Here is a 19,014-nt window from a genome sequence, read left to right as displayed (position 1 = left end):
AAAATTAAATATGTCTAGCCTAGATTAAATTTAAAGTGAGGATAATATATATACAGGTGCATCTCAATAAATTAGAATGTCGTGGAAAAGTTCATTTATTTCAGTAATTCAACTCAAATTGTGAAACTCGTGTATTAAATAAATTCAATGCACACAGACTGAAGTAGTTTAAGTCTTTGGTTCTTTTAATTGTGATGATTTTGGCTCACATTTAACAAAAACCCACCAATTCACTATCTCAAAAAATTAGAATACATCATAAGACCAATAAAAAAAAACATTTTTAGTGAATTGTTGGCCTTCTGGAAAGTATGTTAATTTACTGTATATGTACTCAATACTTGGTAGGGGCTCCTTTTTGCTTTAATTACTGCCTCAATTCGGCGTGGCATGGAGGTGATCAGTTTGTGGCACTGCTGAGGTGGTATGGAAGCCCAGGTTTCTTTGACAGTGGCCTTCAGCTCATCTGCATTTTTTGGTCTCTTGTTTCTCATTTTCCTCTTGACAATACCCCATAGATTCTCTATGGGGTTCAGGTCTGGTGAGTTTGCTGGCCAGTCAAGCACACCAACACCATGGTCATTTAACCAACTTTTGGTGCTTTTGGCAGTGTGGGCAGGTGCCAAATCCTGCTGGAAAATGAAATCAGCATCTTTAAAAAGCTGGTCAGCAGAAGGAAGCATGAAGTGCTCCAAAATTTCTTGGTAAACGGGTGCAGTGACTTTGGTTTTCAAAAAACACAATGGACCAACACCAGCAGATGACATTGCACCCCAAATCATCACAGACTGTGGAAACTTAACACTGGACTTCAAGCAACTTGGGCTATGAGCTTCTCCACCCTTCCTCCAGACTCTAGGACCTTGGTTTCCAAATGAAATACAAAACTTGCTCTCATCTGAAAAGAGGACTTTGGACCACTGGGCAACAGTCCAGTTCTTCTTCTCCTTAGACCAGGTAAGACGCCACTGATGTTGTCTGTGGTTCAGGAGTGGCTTAACAAGAGGAATACGACAACTGTAGCCAAATTCCTTGACACGTCTGTGTGTGGTGGCTCTTGATGCCTTGACCCCAGCCTCAGTCCATTCCTTGTGAAGTTCACCCAAATTCTTGAATCGATTTTGCTTGACAATCCTTATAAGGCTGCGGTTCTCTCGGTTGGTTGTTCATCTTTTTCTTCCACACTTTTTCCTTCCACTCAACTTTCTGTTAACATGCTTGGATACAGCACTCTGTGAACAGCCAGCTTCTTTGGCAATGAATGTTTGTGGCTTACCCTCCTTGTGAAGGGTGTCAATTATTGTCTTCTGGACAACTGTCAGATCAGCAGTCTTCTCCATGATTGTGTAGCCTAGTGAACCAAACTGAGAGACCATTTTGAAGGCTCAGGAAACCTTTGCAGGTGTTTTGAGTTGATTAGCTGATTGGCATGTCACCATATTCTAATTTTTTGAGATAGTGAATTGGTGGGTTTTTGTTAAATGTGAGCCAAAATCATCACAATTAAAAGAACCAAAGACTTAAACTACTTCAGTCTGTGTGCATTGAATTTATTTAATACACGAGTTTCACAATTTGAGTTGAATTACTGAAATAAATGAACTTTTCCACGACATTCTAATTTATTGAGATGCACCTGTATATATATATATATATATATATATATATATATATATATATATATATTTTGTGCTGCAAATAACTGACTGCCGAGAGCACAAAACCATCGAAATTCAAGAGCATATTGTATATTGCATATCGTTTGGCCTATGCAGTTTATTGGCTATATGGTAATTAATAAATTTGTTTGTAATTAATAAATTACAATATTTTATTTTTAAGGACATTTATGTTTACTTTTATACAATAAAAATGTTTAGTACTGTGTTGGGTCACCATTACATGTCTAATGTAAAATCTGGTCATGAAGCCTAACTATTTGAGAACTAGTTATTTATTACACTTTAAAAATCACTAATTGCCAATGTCTGGTAAGTCAAATATTAGGCAAAATTCAAGAGTGCAGCTGGAAAATGTATTTTACTCATAGAGCCTGACTTCATTAAAACACAAAACAGATTAGTAGTCACTCTACGCCCAACAACAGACTGAAATAAAGGAGGTAAAAAGAAGCTTATGACACAGATTGCTTCCCATAGTGGTGCTGATCAGATCTGTGAGTGACAGAGAGGAAGAGATACCCACACACCTCTCCTTCTTTCCTGATGGTAACTTGGCCAGCAGTTATCCTGCTATCCCTGCCTGATCAATAGCACTGATGGGCTGCCAGTTCTTTAGAGAGTGGCTTGATTAGGATATTGATCAGTTTCAGTGAGATTATTCCCACCCTCTGCGTGTCAGTCTGCTTTTTTTTTCTACTATCATTGCAGTGACGAATAAATGAGCTGTCTAGTCTTTGTATGTAGAGTTAAAGTTTGTGTTGCAAGAAAAATAATGGATATTTACTGTCACTATCTTAGTCTCTGCTTCCTAGTTCTTTCAGTCTGTCTCAATATACTGTATCTGTCTTCCTAACCTCCTCCATCTTTTTCAGATTCAGGTTGCTTTGCCAGTCCATTATAGCTCATAAGCTGTTTGACTATGTGGTGCTGGCCTTCATCTTCTCAAACTGCATCACTGTGGCTTTGGAGAGACCCAAGATCCTTCAGGGTAGCCTGGTAAGACTGAAGCCTTTACTGAATGGGAATTTTATTCATATTTTAAAGGAATAATTTACCCACAAATGAAAATTATGTCATTATTTACTTATCCTCTTCTGGTTTCAAACCCTTATGTTTTTTTTTTTCTTCTTCTTCTATAAATTAAACAAAAAAAGTAGGCATTTTTGAAGAATCTTTACGAAGCTTTTTCTTTACAAAACAATTAATAGTTACCACATCTGTCAAGCTTCAGAAAGAACTTAAAAACACACTAAAAGTAGTCCATATTTGCACTATATTCCAAGTCTTCTGAAGCCAAATGATAGATTTTTGTGAGTAACATACATAAATGTAAGTTGTTGTCCACTGATAATCTTCTCATCTAAAGCTCACGTTCATGTCCAGAGGAAAAAAAAACAAAATATTTGTCCTTTTTGGAGCTTGACAGGCATGGTCAATATGCCATATCATTCTTTTGTAGTATGGAAAGAACGGTGTAAAATTAATTTTAAAATTTTACTATTTTTGTACAGGAGAATGATACAAGGGTGAGTAAATAATGGCAGAATGTAAATTTTTGGCTGAACTAAATCCTTATACTTTTGTTGTAATATTCTTCTCTTTCAATAATTCTAGTTATATTTATTTTCTTTCTCTCTACCTTTATTTTCTCTTTCTGCAGGAGAGGCTTTTCCTCACCGTGTCAAATTACATTTTCACAGCCATATTTGTGGGGGAGATGACACTCAAGGTAAATATTTACATTTCACAGCATGCCACATTGTGCTGATTTCAGGGCTGCCATGTCAAGATTTTTCTTACCCTACGTGTGCTGCTGTACCTCTGACCTGTAGTGAGGAATCAAGAGAAAATTGGCAATATGGTCATTATTTTGTCTGTGGTTTAAAAAACTATGCTGTGTCTGTGACTATATTTATGTCTACTAATATTTATTTAAAGCTTTTTCTGTTTCTAACGTGTGTTTTAATGGCATGAATTCTTAATAAGTGTGCTGTAATCGATTCAGTTATGCATAAAATACAGTGGGTTTCAAAAATCTGACATCACATTGAAATTCCAGGGTTCAAAATCTTAAAATTGAATCCTTAAAATAAACATGTATATACTGCATCTCTAATCTACTGTATCTCTCATTCCATCATCTCGCTCCCTTGCTGTGTCTCATTTTCACTCTTACTTTCTCTTCTGGACCTCTTGAAGGTGGGGAATTAGGTTTGCTGGCTCTCTCATGATGAGCAATTAAGCAATAATATTAATTAGAGCCAGTTTCCCCTTTCAGACACAGCTAGGCCCATGTATTCAGCTGCAAGCTCTTGGCACTTGTAGGTCATCAATTATGTAAACTAATCAATTATTAACCAATGGAACAAATGGGGGATAGACCTGTCACAAGTGGCATTGCTTGCCTGTAGGCCCAGGCTGCTGTGCACAAGTGTCTGTGTTCATGTATGTAAGTGATGATGCCAGCTGGCCTCCAATTTACCTATCCTCTTCAGTGATTTGCTCAGTTCATCATAAACACCCCACCTGTCTTTCCTCATGCGTCCAAGATTTGGTCATATGTATCAATGTCTGGGATTAGATGTGTTAATGAATTTCACTTAAAGGGTTAATTCACCGAAACATAAAGATTCTGTCTGCATTTACTCACAATAATATGTGGGTTTGGAACATGCGCGAGTATAGTAAATTATGACTTAATTTTATTTTCCCTGCAGTGTAACATATGAAATTGTAAAAGTTATATGAGAATTTAAAAAAAAATCCAGTCAATATTTAACAGATGATGCAAATGTCCTTTACTGTGGACATTTTTAAACATATTGGTGCAGTGGGAGACATAAGTCAAGCTATGATTCCAGCTTTCTTTCGGTAACCAGCATGTCAACAATTACAGTTTAAATCCTTGGGGGGAGAGGTTCTGCAGCTGCTGCAGAAATATACCTACTACCGGTATTATGTAGCCTGAAGGATAAAGACTTATTTTACTGTCCCCAACCCACCTAGACTCCACTAATAGGACTTCAGCTAGCAGATCTGCTCTCACTCAAACATCATCTTTTAAAATTGCTAGTGTAAGTGTCGAATTACTGTACTATCCTGGTATACATTCCTGATTCATTATTGCCTTTATTGCCAATATTGTAAAGAAAATGTCAGGCTGATCAAGCTCAAATTGATCCTAAGAAAGAGCAGATATGGGTTTCAATGAGGTAACTCAATTACTAAGTGCACAGCGTAATCTCTGTTTTCTTACTCTCTGTGCTCTTCAAATGTTTAGATCTCAGCCAATGCTGACGTCAGGCTGTGTGTGTGTGCTTGTTCCTTTCCTTTCATTCGTCTTGTTAGTGCCACAAGAATCTGCCTCGAAGGCCTAAGGATCGGGTCACCTTGGAGCTATTTTGCATTTTCTTCACTTTTCCTGCATTTTACTCATTTTACTCCACTATGTTTCACAAATCGCATTTTTTAAAAGTCTCCACGGTAGACCTCACAGCCATCAGCAGTTCCCATGAAGGGATAGTTCACCCAAAAATAATAATAAAAAAAAAAACATTCTGTCATGATTCACTCACCCTCATGTTGTTCCAAACCAAATGTCTTTCTTTCTTTTGCAGAACAGAAAAGGAGAAATTTTAATGAATTTGCTGTTGGTATTTCAATACAAGAGCAATGGATAGTGATTTGCTTTTAAGCTTTAAAAAGGACAAAAAAGTACAGTAAAAGTCAATGCGACTCATGCATAATATTCCAAGTTTTCTAAAGACATATGATAGGTCACTATATTGCCAAAAGTATTCGCTCACCCATCAAAATAATTGAATTCAGGTGTTCCAATCACTTCCATGGCCACAGGTGTATAAAATGAAGCACCTAGGCATGCAGACTGCTTCTACAAACATTTGTGAAAGAATGGGCCGCTCTCAGGAGCTCAGTGAATTCCAGCGTGGTACTGTGATAGGATGCCACCTGTGCAACAAGTCCAGTCGTGAAATTTCCTCACTACTAAATATTCCACAGTCAACTGTCAGTGGTATTATAACAAAGTGGAAGTGATTGGGAATGACAGCAACTCAGCCACGAAGTGGTAGGCCACGTAAAATGACAGAGCGGGGTCAGCGGATGCTGAGGCGCATAGTGCGCAGAAGTCACCAACTTTCTGCAGAGTCAATCGCTATAGACCTCCAAAGTTCATGTGGCCTTCAGATTAGCTCAAGAACAGTGCGTAGAGAGCTTCATGGAATGGGTTTCCATGGCCGAGCAGCTGCATCCAAGCCATACATCACCAAGTGCAATGCAAAGCGTTGGATGCAGTGGTGTAAAGCACGCCGCCACTGGACTCTAGAGCAGTGGAGACGCGTTCTCTGGAGTGACGAATCACGCTTCTCCATCTGGCAATCTGATGGACGAGTCTGGGTTTGGCGGTTGCCAGGAGAACGGTACTTGTCTGACTGCATTGTGCCAACTGTGAAGTTTGGTGGAGGGGGGATTATGGTGTGGGGTTGTTTTTCAGGAACTGGGCTTGGCCCCTTAGTTCCAGTGAAAGGAACTCTGAATGCTTCAGCATACCAAGAGATTTTGGACAATTCCATGCTCCCAACTTTGTGGGAACAGAACTTGACTGGCCTACACAGAGTCCTGACCTCAACCCGATAGAGCACCTTTGGGATGAATTAGAGCGAAGACTGCGAGCCAGGCCTTCTTGTCCAACATCAGTGTCTGACCTCACAAATGCGCTTCTGGAAGAATGGTCAAAAATTCCCATAAACACACTCCTAAACCTTGTGGAAAGCCTTCCCAGAAGAGTTGAAGCTGTTATAGCTGCAAAGGGTGGGCCGACATCATATTAAACCCTATGTATTAAGAATGGGATGTCACTTAAGTTCATATGTGTCTAAAGGCAGATGAGCGAATACTTTTGGCAATATAGTGTAGGTTTGGGTAAAAAAACAAAAAACAAAACAATTTTGTTACAATTTTGACGTCCATTGCAGTTATGAGCACTATGAAAGAAGCTCATTCACAGTGACGTGCATGTTTGTGGGTTTGGATACTGTGTAAATGATTTACCATTTGTATGTAAGTGTTATGTTCATGTTAATTAAATTTCACAACTATGAAGTCTGTAATAATAAAAATGTATAATAATATCAATAGCCCACTACTGATGAACAGGCCCAGACAAAATCTGTAGACTTTTTTTTTTTTTTTTTTTCTGAGCAGATTTTGAAAGAAAATCTGCAGAATTCTGCAGAAGGGATGTAAACATATTTACATTTATTTTGAATAATAAATGTAAACATATATACATTTATTATTAAACATTTAATAATATTACTTTTTTTTATTATAATATTGCTGAAATTACTACATGCTTATTAGTAGCTGAAAGTTTGCTACATTTTCTGCAGAGTTCTGCACACACTGATTCCGTCTGGGCCTGCCGAGAACCATTTTATAATTTAAGGCCATTATTAAAGCAAATGCTCTATGTAGTAACCCAGAAATCATGTTGTTTTCTGTAGAAAGCTTCAGTTGTGTTACGCAGCAGAAACGCTGTCAATGTGAGCCTGCTGTTGCTGTAGCTACACTTAAACGTTGTCTACGCATGTAATGTGAAACAGGCCTAACTTTGCTGCCTGTTACTCTTTCGGTTGCAATTTCTTTCTAGGTGGTGTCCATGGGTTTGTATCTAGGGGAGCAGGCGTACTTGCGCAGTAGCTGGAACATTCTGGATGGTTTTTTGGTGTTTGTGTCTTTGATTGACATTGTCGTGTCGATGGCGGGTGGGGCTAAGATCCTGGGGGTGCTCAGGGTTCTCAGGCTTCTTCGCACACTGCGCCCCCTCAGGTACAGATCAGCAATTGCACACATGCATGTGGCGTCATCCAACATATGCCAGCTTTATAAAAGTCCAGATGCTTTGCGGCTCCCATATGGAGCTCTCTTTGGATTGGATGGAGTAAGAGCAATAAATGTTTCTTTCCTTCTGACAGGGTTATCAGTCGAGCTCCCGGCCTCAAGCTGGTCGTGGAGACTTTGATCACCTCTCTGAAGCCTATAGGAAACATAGTTCTCATCTGCTGTGCCTTTTTCATCATCTTTGGCATCCTGGGAGTCCAGGTACAGCACAAAGGCCCTCATGCCTTTTTGGTTTTCATTTGTTTAGTAGGTTTTAATGGGTTATTTATTGCTTAACCTCACTATCACAAAAAAAAAAATCTGGTGTGCTGCCTAGAGTGGTAGCATTTTAAGGCTTCATAGGCGCACTCCAGAATCCGAAAGCTGTTGAAAGGCAGCTCAGTAGGTTATAGAACAGAATTAATGTCTTTCTTTTACCCCATTCCTTTCTGTTTCTTTATAATTTTGTGTTCCTTAATATTGGTTCTTCTTCCTTCTTTTTGTGCCGTATCTTGTTCTTTCTTTATAGAGAAATGTTTTCTTATTCTCTCCTGGTGTTGTTTCATAACAGCTTTATTCTTCCAAATATCCCACATGCACAGTTTTAATAAGGAAATGCTTGAGATGTGTGACTCTGAATGTCATGAAGTGTGTACTGTATCTTTTGCCTCAACAGCTTTTCAAAGGCAAGTTCTATTACTGCCTTGGCCTGGATGTCAAAAACATCACCAACAAGTCTGACTGCCTCTTGGCCAATTACAAGTGGGTCCATCACAAGTACAACTTTGACAACTTGGGGCAGGTTAGTTTGCTCTCTGACTGGACCTGTAATATCTTGAAGGCCCATCCTATTACATGATTCAAAAAATATGAAATACTCTGTTTGACTCTTTGTTTTTGAAATACCTTTATTGATATACCTGTACATGCATTCTGTGTTTATTTGTGTGTGCGTTTATATCAAAATTACCCTTCATGGATCTTTGCATCACATGTGGTCTTCTATCTGTGTATGTCCTTGCACCTTTTTTGTCTTTGTTCACCCCGAATCTATCTTTGTTTGTCCCTCTGTATGTGCCCGTATGTACGTGTGTGCATGTCTGTGCGTGTGTATTTATTTACAGGCTCTGATGTCCCTGTTTGTACTGGCTTCGAAGGACGGCTGGGTCAATATCATGTATCATGGTCTGGATGCGGTGGGAGTGGACCAGCAGGTAGAGTCCCCTTCAATACCATGTCTGCTGCTTTTTCAATCCTGACATCCCTATAACATTAATCCCAGTTTGGATACTTCTACTAAGTATGAAAGTATGCACTGAGCTTATGATGGTGAATTGGTCAATATTAACCCAAAGAATTATGCACAGATACTTTTAAAATCTACCAGAAATAGTACACCATTTGATGTTTCACTTTGTAAATGGGTGTGTGGGGGAGTGGGGTCTTTGAAGCTGCATTTACACAGACTTTTTAGTGCACACATTGTGGCAGAAATGTATTTACACAAAAAAAAAAAAAAAAAAAAAATCATACCATTTATCACACGTTCAGAAGTCGATAGTTGAATGTTGTGCAACACGACGCTGATAGCGGCATTGAATACACAGAGCGTGAATAAGGGTAGACTGTGTAGGCACAAGACTGAGGTGCCAGCGCAAATGCAAAAATTTAATGCAAGCATCCAGTGTATTGAAATGATAATCACATATTAGTTTAGTCATAATAACAGCATTCTAACTACATTAATACTAATAATATAAAAAAGTCATGCATTTTATTTATGCATTTTGTGGATGTTTTTATCCAAGCAACTTACAGTGTACATATATTTTACCCCTGGGTATCACTCCCAAATCCCCACCAGTTGAGCTACAGGAAAACACACACAAATTAATTGAGGGGATACTGGCACCCACCAGATTCCTCCTATGCCTCTGACATACTACCAGGGTCCAAAACAGGGGTTGACAGCATAGGTAAAGACATGGCCTGTACAACGTAATTTTTTGTGACACCAGGGGCCTCATTTATAAAGACATTTGTAAAATGATCTTAAAGGTGAACGTAAGACAATTTCCTAAATGTTCCTACGAACGATTTATAAAACGTCCGTACGCACGAAGAAATGTTCCTAAATGCATCCCACTTTATAAATCGCAATTCAACTTAAAAACATGCACATGTAAAGAGCACATGAATTCCACCTACAGAACACCCACAAATATCCTAATATGGTGAGACAGAATACAAGAAAAGTGCATGCGTAAGTTATTCATTTGTTCATTCATTCATTCATATGGAATGTTCTTGTGCTGTTGACCAAGGTTTTGTAAAAAAGTGAGTGCAACTACCGGTTTCTGCCCATATAATGCAGCATATTCAACAACTCATCTTCAGTTATTCCTGTTTATTATCAGCAATAAATACTTTCATTGACTGCTTACTGTAAGTCCACACCTTTCTTCAACCAATGTCCATGTTCTTGCTAAATCTTTATTCCAAAAAGAGGTTTACAGGCTCGTTTACATATAATGAAATATGCATAGTCTAGCTACATTACAGTTGTGTTCTGTATAAACTACATGCTCATTATCTTCCCACTGTTCTCTTCTGTTCACTCTTGCCATTGATTATGCTGCTTAAGTGTTTCACCGCTGTTCAAATGCACTTTGGATCGCATCATTTATATGTATAAATGTTTTCCATCTGAAAGGACAAATATTAAATGAAACAAATGACAATAAAATGCATTGTAATCTCTCCAGTAATCAAAATACTTTTTGAATGTAACTGTATTCTAATTACCAATGATTTAAATTGTAACTGTAGTGGAATACAGTTACTTATATTTTGTATTTTAAATATGTATTCCCGTTACATGTATTCCGTTACTCCCCAGCACTGGCCATGACGCAGCCAAAATTAAATAATTTTTTAAATAATTTATTTTCATACGTACTAAAGTGTTTAAAGGTCTCTGAATTAAAGAAAAGTCTGTTTTTTTTTTTTTTTTTATAAATAAAGAGCTTTAAGGAATACTTATTCAACAGTGCATATTTAATCCTGAATACAAACAATCAGCTTCATGAATACTAACAGGCTTTTTTTTTTTTTGGCTTAGGAGCTGAAAAATAATGACTTTAAAGAATCCTAGATTGTAAAAGCGGCAAGCTTGCATCTGTTAGCAACCAGCACATAATGATTAAGTGTCACTATGTAGACACCAAAGATGCCCCTTTGTATCCGGTAACCCCATTGCTTTCAACAAGAAAACTTTGGCTTCAATACACAGACACTAAGGCCATCTAAATGTTTATTATCATGAAACTAATCACTTACAATATCTTGAATATAGCTAAAATGTGTCAATGCCTGTTATTCTGTATGCCCATTTTTTGAAGAAATATGGGTAATATATTGATTACGCAATATTATGTGATGAAGAGAATAATTTTCGATGTTATAAATGCACTGTGGGGTACTATAGGGATGTGTAGAGTTCTTGCCAATGTTACCATTTTTGTGTGCCTGTTGCTTTTTTATAACACTTTTGTCCAATTTTCTTTTTGTCTCTTCATTTATCAGCCCATAACCAATAACAACCCCTGGATGCTGCTGTACTTCATCTCATTTCTCCTGATCGTTAGTTTCTTCGTGCTGAACATGTTTGTGGGTGTGGTGGTGGAGAACTTCCACAAGTGCCGACAACACCAGGAAGTGGAAGAGGCCAAGAGGAGGGAGGAGAAGAGATTGAGGCGCATGGAGAAGAAAAGACGGAGTAAGAACGAGAAAAAGAGATGGGAAGAGGGAGGGAGGAAGGAAGGGGGAGGGAAGGGTGAGGAAGGAGCACGGTGAAAGTAAATAAAAAGAGATGATTTGATTTGCACATGATTTGCTGAACAACCAGTTTAATTCTCCAGACAACTTGTAATAGTGTTAGCCAGATGGAGTGGCCATACAGGTGTGTACTGTGAAGTATCTTCCTCTGGTTTACGGATAAGAGAAGCCTTTTATCATACACAAAACTATGACATACACTACATGACCCAAAGTATGTGAACAACGGCATCTAATTAACAGGTTTTTCTATTTTAGCTACATCCATTGCTAAGGAGTCGTCGCACTAGGCACTGCACAGAGGAAAGCAAGATCAGTCCTGGCACCTGAAAGTGTTTGGTCAATGGTGGTCAACCTGGGCCAGCATCCGAAATTTCCTTATGAGGTCGCCATTACGTCCTTGAGGCTGGACGTAGTGTTATGGTTACCGTCAGCTAGAAAATTCATAATGATTGAGCTTACTGTCCCATGGGAAGAGGGAATGGAGGCAGCTTAAAATATGCTGATCTGTCCACCGAGTGCAGGGAAAATGGATGTAGGGCTGCAACTTACCCTGTGGAGGTCAGGATTTATTTCAAGATCAATGCAGCATCTGTTGAAAGACATTGGTATCCTTGGATCAGCAGTGAATATGTCTAGAGGAAGCTGAGAAAGGGAACTTCTGGTTATGGTTAAGAAGGAAGGATGAAAAGTGGGGTGTGCAGAAGTGTGAAACTAGGAATAGGGAACATTTGTAATATGTGGTCAGATATTATGTGGGAGTAGGAAAGGGGTGGGAAGGAATTATTTCCGCTGACCCACTTGGTCCTTATGATCACATTTGGGTGTAGTCTTCATGTATCCACATACTTTTGGCTATGTAGTGTATTTGTTGTCGAAAGAGGTGTATTTACTCATTCTAAACCAAAGTACTAATTTCTCTTAGAGGCCCAGAAGTTGCCCTACTATGCCAGTTACAGTCATGTGCGACTGATGATTCACACCCTGTGCACCAGTCACTACCTGGACATCTTCATCACCTTCATCATCTGTGTGAATGTTGTGACTATGTCACTGGAGCACTACAGCCAACCTCATGTAAGATAAAACATAAAACATACAGCATTACATAACTGCGTGTGACTTGCATGTCTTCATTTATTAGGCTTTACCTGAACATTAATAGAATACATTATATTATTTTATTACTAATGTGTAAATGACTGGTTCTGCTCATTTTTAAGAACCTGAGGCAAAAGTCTTGGTTTAATCAGTCACACCTCTCTTGTTCTCTTCCTCTGTCTCTCTGCGTTCTCTTCGTCTGTATCTTGTCTTCCCCCAGTCTCTGGAGATTGCTCTCAAGTACTGTAATTATTTCTTCACCAGCACCTTTGTGCTGGAGGCTGTCCTTAAGCTCATCGCGTTCGGCTTCCGACGTTTCTTCAAAGACAGGTATTCTCTTCATTCCTTCTCCTCTCTTCTTCTCTCCTCTCCTTTCCTTTTCTCATGTGTCCTTTCCTTATGTCTCCTCTCCCTTTCTCATGTTTCCTATCTTCTGCTCACCTCCCCTCTCCTTCCCTTTCCTTTTCTCAAATCTCTTCTCACTTTTCCTCATGCCTCCTCTCCTTCCCTTTCCTTTTCTTAAATCTCTTCTCACTTACCCTTATGTCTCCTCTCCTCTCTTCCCTTTACCTCTTCTCATGTCTCCTCCTAATATCTCCTTTCCTCCCCTCTCTTCGCATCTCCTCTCCTACTCAGGCAATTCCACCTGACCTAATCTTGGCAAAATGTTGCTTCTGCTCTTGCATTTATGACTGCAGATATAAATGAAATTAGCCCTGCATGGTGTTAATAGAACAAAGTGCACCTGACTGCAGTGAGAGTGAGAAAGCAAGAGAGAGGGAGAAAGAATGAGAGAGAACAATTATTTGTCTCAGGGGTTTAATGAAATCTCTTTCCCTAATAGAACTCCTACTTATCATTAGCCAGACTACAGAATCTGTTTCTCCACCTTGTCATAAACTAATACTGACATGTATCAACATGCAATGAGCGAGTACAGGTTGTTCCGGGTGTTAACACCCTGGCACATTGTAGCTTTATGAGAATATATGGCATCGACCCATTTTAAAGAGGAAAAATATGCCTGTTCACACCGCACTGCACTTTGTCTTTTTTATTCATGCATATTCAGGCCTGACACCAGAAAGCTTTCAACAAGCCATTATTTATTGTTTTAGCTCGCTGTGCCTCTTAACTAGGTCACAATTACGAGTGCTGGATGGCAGAAGTGTGTGTGCAGACAGGTGTGCCGTGGCAAGTTCCAACACTGCAGATGTGGGTGACTGTGATTTGTGCTGTGGTGCAAAAGCAAGCCATATCCATCCTGCATTAGTAAATGAGGTCACTTGTGCTGGAGTGGGTCCTTAATTCTCTTTAATTGGGTGCTATTAAGTGGTCACTAGCAAAATTCCATATCCCAAGCCGCCTGTTTGACCAGACCGAGCTTTAAATGTTAGCTTAATTTCTCTCAAGCCACCTCTCTGGAGGAATAAATGACCAGAGCAGAGTGAAAACTAAAGGAAAAGGTTGGATTTGAAGTGCACAACTGAGCAGATCTCTTCCTTTTTTGCGTAGGTGGAACCAGCTGGATTTGGCTATAGTTTTGCTGTCAGTCATGGGCATCACTCTGGAGGAGATTGAGATCAGTGCAGCTCTTCCAATCAACCCCACTATCATACGCATCATGAGAGTCCTGCGCATCGCCCGTGGTTAGTCACCCATAAACCTTACTCACCATTGGCAAACAACACACATCAATTCTAGCATAATATTGAGAATATAGCCAGTGGTTATTCTCACATACCACAGCCATTGCTCTCCTGTCTTTTATCTCCTTTTCCTTTTTTTCCCAAGGACAGATTTTATTTAGTGGAAAGTAGAGGGGGAACAGGATATGATGGGGGAGAGAGTGGGAATGGAACTGGGAAACATTGCGAGCCAGAACTTGTGAAATTAACGTGTTGATGCAAATGCACTAACCCCTAAACCTTGCCTCCAACACCTGCCTTTTATCATAATAAACAGCCAAACATCCACTTGTTTTGTCTGCAATCTACTCATATAATCAGTCATGCGAACCACAAAACCCCCTTATTCCCCTTCTCAAAGCGCTGCTTAACTATTCAGTCTTATAATCAGCCAGCCAGCCTGAAATCACTAAGGCAAAACATACCAGCCTTTTTCATGTACTGAAATATTGTTACAAAATGTTATTTTATTGCTGATTTTCACAGCCAAATTCTATTTGTCTCCCCAAATTTCTCATCACCATTTCCCTCTAATAGCTGATCAGTGGCCCATGTGTTGATAAGCTCCTAATAGCTGATGAGTCTTACGTTTGCCTCATTACCCAATATGAATATCCATCATACCAAAATGGTATTTTGTACAGGTCAGTGATGCTGTAATATTGAGGATTGATCTGTTTGTCTAGAGTGAAATCTGGTCTTTAATCCTGGTCTAGTCCACGGCCATCACAGAGTCAGCGTGCCAGCTACACTCTCTGTAGACTGCATTGTATGTGGAGCGGGCAGCAGTGTGAGGGTTTAAATTTAGCCCTGACCTTTTCCTTCATTCCTCATTAGCCGTTTAGACTGGAATTAAAATGGAGTGGGGGGGAACATTACATGCCGCTGTCTGTTATCAGACTCACTGTTTGCTAAAATGATCAACAGCTCTAAGATGTGCACACACATTGACTTGTCTTGTTTAACTCTCTGTAACTCTCTCTCTCTCTCTCTCTCTCTCTCTCTCTCTCTCTCTCTCTCTCTCTCTCTCTCTCTCTGGCAGTATTAAAGCTGTTAAAGATGGCCACAGGAATGAGAGCTCTGCTGGATACAGTAGTTCAAGCCCTGCCACAGGTAAGAATACAGCTGCAAACCCCAACATCTGTTGAAGCATTTTGTTGTCACCACCTGCTTTTAGTCACGTTTTGGCCTAGTTCAAAGAGGAAATCATCCGAGCAGGGTCAGCAACAGGAACAGCTCACTCATTCACCCATGAAAGTGGGTGATTCAGAGAAGCCACAAACTCCCTCTTGAATGGCATATGCTTTCATAACTTTTCAACTGAAATGCAAACTGAAATGTAATAGAAGGAAGGCCCACAGAGAGAGAAAAAGAAAACAGCTCATGCACACACACGCATACACACGTTTAATGATCTAAATGTGGACATATCATAGACTTCCATTGTTTTTACATCAAGCTAATTATGAAATATTCTAATCCTCACCCTGACCCTTCTCCTATAATAAAACCTTTTGTATAATTTGTATTTGCTTTATGAACCAATTTTCCAATCTAAAACTCTCTGATTCAAACGTACACACATATTGTACTCTACATATTTACACACATTTAAAATAGCAGACATAGAGCATTGTTGTCATCTGAGTGGTCACGGAGTTGTAACTGCCTTGGGAGAGAACTGCTGGCTAGACCTCTCTAGGGTGAAGTAAAGCGTCATTCCTTTGTGGATATCGATCCCTTGCTCATTACTGCTGGGCCCAGTGTCTTATCCCCATGGCATCTGGGAGGTAATTAATGCTGCAGCTCATTAAAGAGGCATTCAGGCATACAGGATTACCACACACCATTCTTACAGAGTTCTCATACACCGACCACACATTTAGTACATCCTCCCATAAACTCCTTTAAATTTCCTTCACAGTTCTATTAGAGATACAACTCATTCCCCATAAGGTTCAAATTGGCTTGTGTGCACCACCATATAGGCTTTAGATTAGCCTAAATAATTTACTTCAACCTTTTTATGATCCTCTTATAGATTTTTTGGTCCTTTCAGAAGATTCCATAAGCATCCCCCACATATAAAATTGCAATAGATAATAAAGACTGTACCTTAAGGAGTGGTGGTTGGAAAACCAATGTTTTGTACTGTTCACACCAATCCTTGTACTACTCAGAAATTCTGTGCTTCAAACCTTCAATAACAAAAACAGTACCAAAAATGCCATGGTACCACCATGTCTTTTACTACCATAACACCACCATGTTTTTTTTATACCATAGTTTTTGGACATATATCATGGTACTGGTAATCATTCACAACTGAGGTATACAGTATATCAAAGTACCATGGTATTAACGTTTGATGCCATAACTGTACCATGGTACACAGCAAGGGTAAACGTGCTGCCTGTCTAGACAACATTTTTGGGCATCATAGTTACATACTGTAGAAAACTATTGAGCTGCCTTCTGAGACAACATTTTTAGGCAGCATAGTCACATAGAAACCTAGAGCTGCCTTCCTATGCAGCATTTTTGGGCATCATGGGCACATAGAAACCTAGTTAGCTACCTTCCTATGCAGCATGTCTGGGCATTATAGGCACATAGAAACATTGTGAGCTGCCTTCTAGATAGCATTTTTGGTCATCACAAGCACATACATTAGAAACCTAGTGAGCTGCCATAGTAGACAGCATTTTGGTCATTATAGTCGCTTAGAAACACAGTGAGCTGCCTTCCTAGACAGCATTTTTGGGCATCATAGGCTCATGCAGTAGAAACCTAGTGAGCCACCTTCCTATGCAGCTTTTTTGGGCATCATAGGCACAGAAACCCAGTGAGCTGCCTTCTTCGACAGAATTTTTGGGATCTCCACTAATACACAGTACAATGGTACAGCAGTTTTGCACATATCCTCATTCTGTTTGGTCATTATGTTTCCCTCAAAGTGTTTATATCTCAAGAGCAGAAAAGCTTGTGTAGTTTTGTAGCATTGGTTTGTCCTACTCTGGAACAATGGCCCATTACTTAGCATTAAATGGTAATAAACCTCAGCTGATGCTTTATCATACACATTGGCACACCCCATAAAACAACACTACAAACAGAATCAAATAACTATACAAATTACATTAATATGATCTAAGCTAATTGTTTTATTCACAATTGTATGCATCTAGAGCTCTATCACACTGTTTTCGTAATTGCCGGCACTTTAGGCTAGCTGTTAGCACCTGTGCCATATTCTTTATCTCCTTCAGTTTTATTGCATCTCTCTTTTTATGTTTCAAGCAGGGACTAAAAATGGTTCAAGGAACAAAAAAGAAAACCAAAACCAAACATTTTTTTTAGCAGAATGTAACCGAAAAATGGAACAAAGTGATTTTCAATTGTTATTTTTAATGTTAACATTATTTTTAAATGCTGGTAACTGGATATAACTGGTTAATTTTGTTCCAGTAATTTTTTCATGAAACTAAAGGCCAAAGGGTTTATCACTGAAATTTTTTGGAACTACAGCACTTCATGTTGCCCCATAAAAATTAAACATGTGCTTGGATCCTGAAGGAAATTACTGCATCACACATTTCTTTGCCTAATTGCCCCTTGTGGATGCCCTTTTAACAACTATGTACTGTATAAATACTACAGTATACATGCACAGCTAATCCAGTTACAAGGAAAACATTATTATAGGTAAAAAGTACTTTTCTCAGTTGTTTCCAAGTCTTCACTGAAATATTGTCAGTTGTGTTGCTTAAATGCAGAATTGATGCTGCTGGAGTTTGCCTGAGAAGCAGATCTGTAAATAGAATTATACTTAACTGTTAATTATCTGCTTATGACTTCTATGCCGATACATCTACCACACAGAAATATATATATATATTATTGCTTATTTTCGCTTATTTTGGTGTGGCAAGTGGCTTTTCCAGACCACGCTGCTTGTTTCTCTTGTGAGATCTGGCAACACTACGATTGGTTTTTCACCCACCCATTAGTGCAGAATACTGTCATTTTAAAAATAATATTATTAACCATTCTTTTATTTTGTTCTAACCGGTAACCTTTTGGAAAGGAGGCTTCAGAACGAAAAAATACTGTTTTTGCTCAGAACGAACCAAAATGAAAAACATTTTGTTTTTAGTCCCTGGTTTCAACACATCTGTGCAGCTGTGGATGCAGTCTAAGGGCATTGTCAGACCTGTAGCTTATGTGATTTGTTCTGAAACAGGGGCTAAAATTGTTACAGTGTTGAATTTTCTTCTTGGTTCGGTTCACTTTCACAAGGCACCATTTCAAAACAGACCAAAACTGTGTTAATAAAAGTCACATTTGAGCAAACTAGCCCCTCATTGGTCAGAATGTGCCCTGTTCTAGAATTTAGCTCATACATCAATATAGACGGGTTAAAATTTGTCAACCAGTACAAATTTTAGAGTGTGTCACGGTTATGCAAAATGTCTCATTAAGCAGCAGGGAAATAGGTACAGCTGTGGGTTAGTCTACGACTGCAGAGGGACTCAAACTGCAGGAACAGAGACAACAAAATGTACACTGCATTGTTTTTTGTTATTGTTTTGTCTGTTCCGGATGCTTCTTCCATCTGTACCAAACCCCAGGGTAGCGTTCCCTCTTTGCAATCCAGTTCTACTTTTAAAGTTTGAGATATTTAAAAGTTTGAAATGTTTCGCTATACGATTAGATGCAGAACTTTAATGCATGAGAAGTGCATCCGGGAAGTGCAAAATTACAGCAGCAGTATGGAGTGTTGCCTCTTTAAACTGTGTTAAGAG

At 39.1% G+C, this 19,014-nt stretch overlaps 1 protein-coding gene across 1 annotated transcript in view; it reads left to right on the top strand.

Annotated features, from left to right (window-relative positions):
- Positions 1–19,014, top strand: part of LOC127450696 (voltage-dependent T-type calcium channel subunit alpha-1I-like) — a 231,779-nt gene that overhangs the window by 181,316 nt on the left and 31,449 nt on the right. The window contains exons 18-28 of the mRNA XM_051714981.1: positions 2,555–2,678; positions 3,343–3,411; positions 7,354–7,532; positions 7,679–7,805; positions 8,260–8,385; positions 8,708–8,797; positions 11,169–11,418; positions 12,346–12,497; positions 12,742–12,851; positions 14,037–14,170; positions 15,252–15,322. Coding sequence (XP_051570941.1) covers positions 2,555–2,678; positions 3,343–3,411; positions 7,354–7,532; positions 7,679–7,805; positions 8,260–8,385; positions 8,708–8,797; positions 11,169–11,418; positions 12,346–12,497; positions 12,742–12,851; positions 14,037–14,170; positions 15,252–15,322 — 1,432 coding nt within the window. The remainder of the gene's footprint in view (positions 1–2,554; positions 2,679–3,342; positions 3,412–7,353; positions 7,533–7,678; positions 7,806–8,259; positions 8,386–8,707; positions 8,798–11,168; positions 11,419–12,345; positions 12,498–12,741; positions 12,852–14,036; positions 14,171–15,251; positions 15,323–19,014) is intronic.

The sequence above is a fragment of the Myxocyprinus asiaticus genome, chromosome 13, assembly GCF_019703515.2.
Source record: "Myxocyprinus asiaticus isolate MX2 ecotype Aquarium Trade chromosome 13, UBuf_Myxa_2, whole genome shotgun sequence".
NCBI lineage: Eukaryota > Metazoa > Chordata > Actinopteri > Cypriniformes > Catostomidae > Myxocyprinus > Myxocyprinus asiaticus.
Note: the sequence above shows the minus strand (reverse complement) of the source record. Positions and strands in the feature narration are given on the sequence as shown.